Consider the following 10,812-nt stretch of genomic DNA (forward strand, 5'->3'; position numbering starts at 1 on the left):
CCCTTAAGCGTCTTTGGTTGACACTGCGTGTCTGATTAACAGGAACAACAGGTGAGGCTGTTAGTCTGAACGAATGTGTGTGCGCGCTTGAGCATTTAGGCGTATATTATTATTCTTTGAATTAGTTAATTCTATTCATTTAAATGTTTTGATTATTCATATCTTAATTTTTTAAATAGATTCGGCTCTTCTGATATGCGAGCCGGCTCCCAACGTTGACATACAAGAGCCGTCCCATCACTCATTTACAATGACGGCCCAGCAACATTTCAGTTACGAGCCCAACGCTCTAAGCACTAGGCTACCTGCCGCCCATAAATAACTTTCTTTAATTTTTAAATATATATATATATATATCAAATAAAAATGCATAAATACAACAACAAAAACAAATATAAAAACATAGATAAATATTTTATATACACATTTGTAAATAGTCATAACTAGCAGTACGATATTTAAGTTGCTGCTTCAGTCTCCTTGTTAATTGTGCCTAAAATCATTTATATGGCCAACTACGCCTCACTTCATATTTAATATTGCCATAGCAACAGACCTGCTACTTCATAGCATGCCCTGGCTCCACAAACCAGTAACTCCCTAACATTAGCTAGCTAGCAAGCTAACAAGAAAAGCCAGCTAAAACGTGTGATATAGACTAACTAGGGGTTACGGCTGTACGGATAATTTACCAATGTATTTGTCAAGCTAACTAACTAATTGCGACTGCTCTGTTTTGGATGGCTGTTCATCTTGAAAATGTGAGTGAAATAAGTAACTAAACTAGCTACGTTAGCCATGTTACCAAGACTCGAGAAGCTAATGCGTTAACTAGTCATGTGGTTTCAACTTCGGTGCACACCAGATGAGAGGAAAGTAGCCAAGTTAGCTAGCAAACAAGATAGACATCGGTCCATGCTACTTCTCAAAAATGTTTATTTGAATGCGAAAATTCTGGCTATATATGCATGTTCAGTGATTACGTAATAGACTTAATTAAACATTTATTTGAAGAGGACAGGCACTGAGTGAGTCCTCATGTGGTTTGCCACATAGCTAGTACTCATTGTCACCAAAGGAGGGCAGTACTGTCAGTGTCATGACCTGAGTGAGTGTGACTATAATCTGAACTTCATCATTATTTTTGCTCTCTTCTTTCCATCAGTCTCCTCATAATGCTATCCTGTAGCCACCCCCTGGCGAAATCAATATGGCATCTGATAGCTACCCATCACATGAGGGCAGGAAGAAGAAGAAAAAGAGTGACGAATGTATAAAGAGCAAAGACAAAGAGGCTGATGTCCTGAAGGTCCAGGTGGACATAGAGGAGCTCACAGCCTCTGGCCACATTGCCCTAAAGCAAGGGGACTGTGAAGAAGCCCTCCGCTGTTTCAAAAAGGCCTTCAAAGCTTCCATAGAGGTGACATTACTTAGGCTACTTCCATGTTGTCCATTTTGAGACATTTTGTCCTGCACCTCACCCATATAATATAGGGCTTGCTAAAACTGTGAGAAGGAGAACTGAGCACATGATTTTATTGTTTGGAAAATGTCCAGGCAACAAAAACTTGTCTGGTTCCAAGTCCAAATGGATTACAGTCTTTACACAATCTTTATCGTCCCCCAAATGGTAATTGGTTTTCACAACAACATACATCTGACAACTAAAATATTTAGACATACTGTATGGAAGAAAGTCAAATATGCTGCATAATGTTTACTGGTACTTATGTTAGCTTTTATAATGTTTAAGTTGCCTGTCTTACCATACTCTATCACCCACAGTTAAAGGAGACCAGAGTCCAGCAGGCATGTGCCTTTAACCTGGGAGCTGCCTACGTGGAGGCGGGTAAAGCCCTGAAGGGGCTGGACTTCCTGAAGCGGGCCCAGCCAGGAGAGAAGGGGGAGCGGGTAGCAGACCTCCAGTTCAATCTGGCCGTAGCCCATGAGATCCTGGGGAACCACGGCCAGGCGGCTGGTTACTACCTCCAGGCAGCCCAGCTGTACCGCTCCCAGGGGGACGGGGCCAGTGAGGGGGACTCCTGTATGAAAATGTCCCACTGTCACCTGCTCCTAAAGGTCAGTCAGCTCCAGGTGTATGTTTATGGTTCAGCTCAAGGATCAGATTACCCTACCAAAAATCTCATGAAAACCTTGTGAAGACTTACAGAAAATGTTTGACCTCTGTCATTGCCAACAAAGGGCATATAACAAAGTATTGAGATACACTTTTGTTATTGACCAAATACTAATTTTCCACCATAATTTGCAAATAAATTCATTAAAAATCCTACAATGTGATTTTCTGGATTTTTTTTCTCATTTTGTCTTTCATAGTTGAAGTGTACCTATGATGAAAATTACAGGCCTCTCTCATCTTTTTAAGTGGGAGAACTTGCACAATTGGTGGCTGACTAAATACTTTTTTGCCCCACTGTACATGGTAAAGTAGATAATTTCATAATGAGGACAGCAATCACTTTTGCTCACCCGAGGTCCAACTTCCAAAACGTCTAAACCATTTGATTCTGAGACATGGGTGAAATCCAAAGTTGTGCTTTATATTCATTGGCTATGTCATAGCAAATTTAAAAAATAAATATTTATACATTACTAGCTAACGCTTTTAATCTGCAAAAATGACACATTTACTAGTGGGTGATTTCAGATCAAAAGCGGGGTAGATACCCAGTTTCCCTTATGGCTCAGCTCAGGTGCAACATAGACATATACAGTACATAATTTACACACACACACACACACACACAGAAGTCAGCTCAGAGAATGCCAGCTCATAAGCTCCATCAGCAGCATATTTTAATTTGGAATGGAAAAGGAATGTGTTTATGCAACAAAGTGCATTGCATCGAACTGAATCACATCGATTCGTTCCTCTAATCAAACCGAATCACACAGATCGTTTCAAACTAAAACGTATCGTTCCTGTATTGTATTGTAGCCCATGTATCTAGATATGTATCGAATCGTCTTGAAAGGGAAATATGCACATCCCTAATTTTTAAGAGCTTCTGCAATGTCTGACTGACTCATTTGAGATGTGTAGCAGCCAGGTCTATATACTACAGAGCTGGTTCTGATTCAAGATGTGTGTTTGCAGGACTGGACCCAGGCAGCTCAAAGCTTCCAGAGGGCTGGAGAGAGCTACAGGATGGCAGGCAAGCTGGACTCAGCCACCATGGCCTACAAAGAGGCAGGGAGTCACATGCTCCAGTCAGATGACTTCACCACAGATGATATCATCACCGTGCTCACTGATTGCCTCGAGCTGAGCAATAACATCAAAGACCCAGAGTTGCTCGGTAGATAAACTGTCAGAGTAACTGAATTGAGGAAAAAACAAATGAGGAACAGCATTGTCAGTCAACAATTTGGTCACAGTTTTGTGACTTTATCCCTCTGTCTTTCAGGTAAGGTGTACAATGACCTGGGCCTGATTTTCTCCCAGCTGAAATTGTTCCAGGAGGCAGCCGGGTGCTATGAGCGGGCCCTGCCCCTGGCCAGCACCAGGCCCAGCAGGCTGGCCGTGGTCCTACAGAACCTGGGAGCCGTTCACAACACACTGAGCCAGTACCGGCAGGCCCTGGACTACCACCGCCAGGCAGCCAACCTGCATGGTGAGCTTATTATGTCAATTACGCTGGAGAGTTTAGTTATACTGTATTTTCTGCACAGTTCAGTGCTGTTATGTACTGCATGTAATAATGATATGCCATTTAGCATGCGCTTTTCTCCATACTATTCTGCGTGCATATTTTTTCATATGAGTGGTGCAAGCACTCTACCAACTGAGCCACAGAGATTCATGTGTGTGTGAAGAACATGTTACCTGAGGTGTGTAGGAGTAATTGTTTAGGCAGAGGGGCAGACCATTCCTCAAACATTTCATTATAACGTAAACTCACTCACTTTTGTACATCGCCTTGGTCCGTACAATTGACCTTTATTTTAGCGCCCAAAAAATGTAATACTTCCAGATCAACTGTAATGTCAATACCACTGTAAAGCGCAATTTCTCCACTTTCCAACAACATCCATGACGGGACCTCCACGCTGCCCGTTTCTGCATGATTCAAGAAGGCAATGAGCTCCGTCAGGTCTTTTTAAAAATGGCGGGTGGGGAAGTGAAACTAATGTGTGATAGTGAGAAGGAGAGATGCCGTGTGGGGAAACGGCTTTTTTTCACTCGATCTGTCCAACTCATCACCTTATCGCTGCTAAAATGTAAATAAAACACTATAAAGAGTTTATATAATGTGTCATTATATACCTATTTGAAGGTTTGTGTCGAATTTTAATCGGGTTTTTAGGGCAGTGCTAAAGTGATCTTCAGATGTAAACAGCGGCTTTTGAAAGTCATGATCGCTTGCAGTGATGATGCAAAAAATGACTAGGTATCCCCCCTTACCCCCGTCACTGTCCATTTCTTGTTTTTAAACGATGAGAGAAGTGCTACACCTGGTGGAGAGATTGTAAGTCAGAAACAGTTGCTTTATGCGTGCTGTATATGTTACGGCATGACACGTCACGATGTAACGGAGGGTCTGTTTTTTTCTCCAGTACTATAGAGCCATTACCATGTCGATCAACGCTTGAATAGAAACGTAGTTCACACCCCAGATTTTGAGGTCAACACAGTCGCTACAGTCCCATTAGTTTTCTTTGCAGCCTCGTTTGAATATCGCGGTTGCGCACATTTGTACAGAATGGGGTGAGATACATTACCCTGATTAATCCTTTACAGTACCTTGGTCTGTCTGTGTGTCCAGTGCTCTCCATGCCTCTAATCTGTCTCTGTGAGCAGCTCTCACATTAGCAACAGAGAAAAGTGTGTGTGTGCGCGTGCAGGGGTGTGTGGGCTGAGATTCCACTGAGGCAATCCCATGGGTACTTAGAGTGCTTACCACAGCACCACTGAGTGACTCACACACTGTTATGTCTTTATATTATTTTTTGCTGTTGGGGATGTGAGCATGACATTATAGCTACTTATTATTTTTTTAAGTGGGAAAAACTGATCTCTCTCTGATACTTCTCCCCCTTCTCTTTCCCCCTCATTCTGTGTGTCTGTCAGGGTCTTTGGGCAGTCGTCGTGCTCAGGGCCGCTGCTTCAGTAACTTGGCCTTTGCTCTCAGTCAGCTGGGGGAGAATGAGGAGGCAGCAGAGAACTACCTCCACGCCTTGCAGGCCTTCAAAGACACTGGTACAAAATCAAGTCCAACTTCATTCTTTATAAGAATAATAATAAGCACATTTTTCATATTGAAGTGTGTTCTAAATGTTTGAACAGACTATTAATGACTCTTTACGTCCATTGACCCCTTTTGACACTCAAAGTCTCTCTCTCTTTCTCCCTTGTTTACTCAACTTTCTCAATGTCTCTTTTATATTTATCTTTCTTCTTCCTCCTTTTCTCTCTCGATCTCTCATATATATATATATATATATAATTTCTAGATGACTATAAGGGCCAATGGCAGACTTGTGAGTGTTTAGGGGAAGCTCGTTTTAAGTTGAGAGACCTGGAGAGAGCCACCCTCTACTACAAACAAGCTCTGGGTTTACTGTCAAAGTGCAAGGTAAAGAGGTCACTACTACAAATACACCAACCCATATAATCGATCCTCAATAGAATATACTTTTTCAGTTTTATGTGGTTGCTCAGACCTTATCAGACCATATAACGTTGGTTAACCGCCGTCTTCATTTCCAGGACTCGTCCAGCTCGGTCCAGGAGCGTCTGGTCAACAAGCTGAGCGAGGCCCTGCAACACAGGCTGTCACTGATCACCCCTGGAAAACCCCAGGTAGGTGCTGTCTGGACACCACACTCCTGACCATCATACTCAGTTGCAAGAAAACACAATGATTTGTTTATCTATCAGCCAGTATCTAGTTAATATATCAACACTATAACCAGGTAATATATCAACCATTTTCTGGTCTGTTCGTGGGAACTATAATGTAGTGTGTGTGTGTGTGTGTGTGTGTATGTGCGCGTGTGTGATGTGCCTGCTTGCGTGAAAACCATTACTACACTCTGCATAGAGATGTCTCGGCCCTCGTCTACACACTCAAAATAGAAAAGCTGTTCTGAATGGCCATAGGGCAAAGACTGAGCCCCAAGGTGAGGACCTTCAGTTTAAATGTTGACTGTGAAAAATGGTTCCATTTCAAGCCACTTTCAACTTGTAAGTGTACTCATGCGTTTATACAGTTTTATTTCCTGTGTACTGATTGGGCTGTTGTTCCATAGTGAGTGGAGCTGGCTCAGCAGAGGTGTCTACCGGAGAGCCGGGGAAGGAGGAGAATGCCCCGGGGCCAGATGGAGAACAGGCACACTCAGTGACCATGGGAGAAGCAGGTGACTCCCAGTCACCGGTGACAGGATCTCTCACTGAGCAGCCGGGCTATCGGACTGTGCTGCCAGGGGCAAACAGGCAGGGCATTTAACACACACACAATGTAAACATCATCATATAGGCTCACACAGTGCACATTATCACTAACTTACTGTACATATTAGCACACATACACTACCATTCAAAAGTTTGGGTCACTTAGAAATGTCCTTGTTTTTGAAAGAAAATCACATGTTTTGTCCATTAAAATAACATCAAATTGATCAGAAATACAGTGTAGACATTGTTAATGTTGTAAATGATTATTGTAGCTGGAAACGGCTGATTTTTAATGGAATATCTACATAGGCGTACAGAGGCCCATTATCAGCAACCATCACTCCTGTGTTCCAATGGCACGTTGTGTTAGCTAATCCAAGTTTATCATTTTAAAAGGCTAATTAATCATTAGAAAACCATTTTGCAATTATGTTAGCACAGTTGAAAACTGTTCTGATTAAAGAAGCAATCAAACTGGCCTTCTTTAGGCTAGTTGAGTATCTGGAGCATCAGCATTTGTGGGTTCGATTAAAGGCTCAAAATGGCCAGAAACAAATATCTTTCTTCTGAAACTCGTCAGTCTATTCTTGTTCTGAGAAATGAAGGCGATTCCATGCGAGAAATTGTCAAGAAACTGAAGATCTCAGACTGTCCAATAAAAAGAAAAGATTAAGATGGGCAAAAGAACACAGACACTGGACAGAGGAACTCTGCCTAGAAGGCCAGCATTCCGGAGTTGCCTCTTACATTTACATTTACATTTAAGTCATTTAGCAGACGCTCTTATCCAGAGCGACTTACAAATTGGTGCGTTCACCTTATGACATCCAGTGGAACAGCCACTTTACAATAGTGCATCTAAATCTTTTAAGGGGGGGGGGGGGGGGGGTGAGAAGGATTACTTTATCCTATCCTAGGTATTCCTTAAAGAGGTGGGGTTTCAGGTGTCTCCGGAAGGTGGTGATTGACTCCGCTGTCCTGGCGTCGTGAGGGAGTTTGTTCCACCATTGGGGGGCCAGAGCAGCGAACAGTTTTGACTGGGCTGAGCGGGAACTGTACTTCCTCAGTGGTAGGGAGGCGAGCAGGCCAGAGGTGGATGAACTCTTCACTGTTAATGTTGAGACTGGTGTTTTGTGGGTACTATTTAATGAAGCTGCCAGTTGAGGACTTGTGAGGCGTCTGTTTCTCAAACTAGACACTCTAATGTACTTGTCCTCTTGCTCAGTTGTGCACCAGGGACTCCCACTCCTCTTTCTATTCTGGTTAGAGACAGTTTGCGCTGTTCTGTGAAGGGAGTAGTACACAGCGTTGTACTAGATCTTCAGTCTCTTGGCAATTTCTCACATGGAATAGCCTCAGAACAAGAATAGATTAGTTTCAGGAGAAAGAAAGTTATTTGTTTCTGGCCATTTTGAGCCTGTAATAGTGTACATAGCCCAATAACACCCACCCAGACAACCCATAAATAAACCCAGGGTAATTTTAGTTGTTGTGATTAGCACACTGGAAAATCAAACACGTTTTCATTTCGTGCCACCAGACTCCAGCCTCTTAAATTTTTTTTTGTTTTTTTTGCAGAATGTCGTTAAGGTATAAACACCTATTGGGTTTTCTTAAATTACACTGAAGAAAATGAGCTCTGGGAGTGTCTGCTCTGCAGAGAAGAATAGATTCATGGGGAAATGGAGAGTCATTAGCCAGCCACAGATATATCATAAGAGCACCAGCAGAGAAAACAAAACCCCATACATAATTAATGTACATGGGGATGACCTTGTCTTCCACTGATGATTCACTACCATCCCCCTGTAAACACACACTCATTTCTGCATAGCTGCACTATGTTTGTTATTCTCTCAGTCCCAGAGAAACCATATATCTAAGATGCCTTTAACTTGGAATTGCTGTGTGTGTGGCCAATGTTACACTGCTGCTTGTCATTTAAAATATTATTGAAAAGTTATTTTTGAGATGATGTTTGAGCGTGCCTCTTCCTCTCACCTCCAGGAACCTGAATAATCATTTTGAGCATCCTGACCCCCATTACCAGGACCCATCAAACCACCCTGTACTCGCCCAGCAGAGTAAGAACCACTCCCCTCAATCTTAACCTGAGAAACGGGTGCACAACATGAACTTTTTTCCAAATCTCCCATTGGGGAAGTAGCTAGCTACTAGCTATAACTAGTGTGTGGGCTAAGTAGTCCTTATTTGGACAGAGGACCACTAGCATGTTAAAATAACATTACCTGGGTTTTTTCATCCACATTCTGCACATCTTGTTACAAGAAAGTAATGGCTGTGTTATCAAAAGCTTTGTTCAACCAATTCTTACTGTTTGTTATAATCCCTCTGTAGGCGAGAATTTATATGAGCGCATTAAACCGATGACAACACAGACTAACAGGTACATAATGTTTGTGAGTTATTTCCAGTGATCGGCTTTGGTTTGTGTAATCATTGATACTGACTGAACACGTATCATGTGTTTTAGTGAGACTCCATTGTCCGAGAGCTCCGAAGTTTCACCCACTGCTGCGTCAGATAATGAAGAGACCATACCCCTGTTAAAGAAACGGAAGTCCCAAATCTGCACGGTCATGTAGATGCAAGTCCAGGCTAATGTGGTTGGTTAATTGAAAGTATTCATAGGAATGACTCTATTGAGTGTATTTCTATGGGTAAAATCTGCTCTTTGCAAATTGGTATATAAAATACTAATGCACATGTAAGTAAGTGCTACTCTATAATATTGTCTGTCTCATCTCCTGCACGTACAAGTGTTGCCTTGTCATTGCATTTGTCTTCCAAACAATCCCTGTGTGTGTATGCTGGTCATTGTCCCCCACAATGAAATCGGGGAAGGCACTTTGGATCTGTTTCCGTCCGTTAGTAGGTTCACGTGTTAGTCACAAGCGATATCTCAGACAGCACTGGCCCGGTTTTGACTAAACTTGGGTGAATGATGCGTCTTGCCATAGCGTTACGGCATTTAGAAAATTACACTGATTGGCCAGATGGTGGCTCTAACGAGATTGAAAATGCAAACTTTGAAAGGTCACGCCCCTCACCCCGTTTGACCTTAAGTCATGAAATGTAGTAGATCGATCCCTGTCTTCACAAGGAACAAGTTTGTCTCGGGACCCATAAGTTCCGCCATGGTGAATTTTCCGCCATTTTGAATTGTGTGAAAAACAGTTAACACTACTCTTCTGTTACCGAATGACCGATCTGCACAAAACTTGATATGTGGCATTTATGGAAAACGATCTCTCAATGTAATATTTGACTGGTAGCTACAACAACATGGCCGCTATTGACCAATAAACATTCACGTGGGTGTGGTCTGGCACATAACTGCATATAAATCAGCCAAGAACATTCATATCGACCTTGCGGTGGCGCTATAACAGGTGGCGCTATAACATCTGTTGCTCTATTTGACTTAGTGATGAAATTTGGCACACATGTTTAGGGATATGAGCTAACCCACACGATATCTCAGACACCACTGGCACAATTTTGATGAAATTTGGGTGAATGATTAGTCATGCCATAGAGATCTGGCATTGACAAAATGACACTTATTGGGCCGGGGGGGAAGGGGGCTATAGTAATCAACTGTACATACGTTAGTCATTCGTGGGGGATGACATGTTTACTGTTGCCTTATTTCAAGGTATCTTGGTAGTCAATATTCTAAGATTGTCATATTGTGTATTATTTCTTTGATCATGCTAACTTAAATCTCTGCTCTTCTCTTGAATCATGGTTGTACAATTTGAAATAAATGTAATCTGTTTTTGAAGTATTTAACTCTGATCCTTTGTAAATTAATAGTCACCCCAAGGCTTAACAAAGCCATCGCCGTTGATCATTGCTACAAGAGAACACAAAAAAGAACGAGCACCCAGTCTGTTTTCAATTGGTTTTCCTAAAGGGCACACTTTGAGAAAATAGGCCTAACCTTTAATTAAATGCAAATGGAGGGTAAATTAAACTTGGCATCTTCAATCGACTTGTTAAACATGTTAATGAAACATTTTCATTATGCCTCAGCTATGGCAGAGGTCATGTTCACAGTTTTCACAAGTCAAATTGGGGATGGCAAGAGTCAATCTATTGTAAAGAAAACACATTCCATGCATTTGTTTATGGTAAAGAGTGTTTTAAACTAAAGTGTAAGCGTTACCCATCAAGTGTAAGCGTTACATGGCTTGATAATAGGTCTACTATTCTTTTTTTTAACTATATGTAATCACATCCTTTGCCGCTTTTCAGTGGCAATGTAGAAATGATGCCAACGACGCGCAGGGAAACATGCGTCACTCATGATGTAGGCTCAAGTTTACTTTGCCCAAATGGTCAATAAAATCCTGCCTTTTATTGTCAAA

At 42.0% G+C, this 10,812-nt stretch overlaps 1 protein-coding gene across 2 annotated transcripts; it reads left to right on the top strand.

Moving 5' to 3' along the window:
* The first annotated feature begins 534 nt into the window (after positions 1 to 534).
* LOC115103049 (tetratricopeptide repeat protein 24) lies at positions 535 to 10,812 on the top strand. 2 transcript variants are annotated; one of them, XM_029623645.2, is made up of 13 exons: positions 536 to 761; positions 1,166 to 1,420; positions 1,786 to 2,079; positions 3,119 to 3,320; positions 3,429 to 3,635; positions 5,093 to 5,221; positions 5,476 to 5,597; positions 5,732 to 5,824; positions 6,066 to 6,144; positions 6,274 to 6,457; positions 8,426 to 8,502; positions 8,777 to 8,825; positions 8,913 to 10,812. In XM_029623645.2, exons 2-13 carry the CDS (start codon positions 1,211 to 1,213, stop codon positions 9,022 to 9,024), a joined length of 1,758 nt encoding a protein of 585 aa, XP_029479505.1. In that variant the 5' UTR covers positions 536 to 761; positions 1,166 to 1,210; the 3' UTR covers positions 9,025 to 10,812. The 2 variants fall into 2 exon arrangements, 1 of the variants encoding a protein (XP_029479505.1); XR_003859531.2 differs by lacking the exon at positions 8,913 to 10,812 and having other exon boundaries at positions 535 to 761; positions 6,274 to 6,381; positions 8,777 to 8,798.

This window comes from Oncorhynchus nerka, linkage group LG3, assembly GCF_034236695.1.
Source record: "Oncorhynchus nerka isolate Pitt River linkage group LG3, Oner_Uvic_2.0, whole genome shotgun sequence".
Taxonomy (NCBI): domain Eukaryota; kingdom Metazoa; phylum Chordata; class Actinopteri; order Salmoniformes; family Salmonidae; genus Oncorhynchus; species Oncorhynchus nerka.

What these genes read in the sequence shown, in the direction of transcription:
- LOC115103049 (XM_029623645.2), top strand. Translation starts at nt 1,211, where the DNA reads ATGGCATCTGATAGCTACCCATCACATGAGGGCAGGAAGAAGAAGAAA. An exon ending in GTTTACTGTCAAAGTGCAAG is followed by an intron (nt 5,598 to 5,731) that starts GTAAAGAGGTCA and finishes CTTCATTTCCAG; the next exon opens with GACTCGTCCAGCTCGGTCCA. An exon ending in GTGCTGCCAGGGGCAAACAG is followed by an intron (nt 6,458 to 8,425) that starts GCAGGGCATTTA and finishes TCTCACCTCCAG; the next exon opens with GAACCTGAATAATCATTTTG.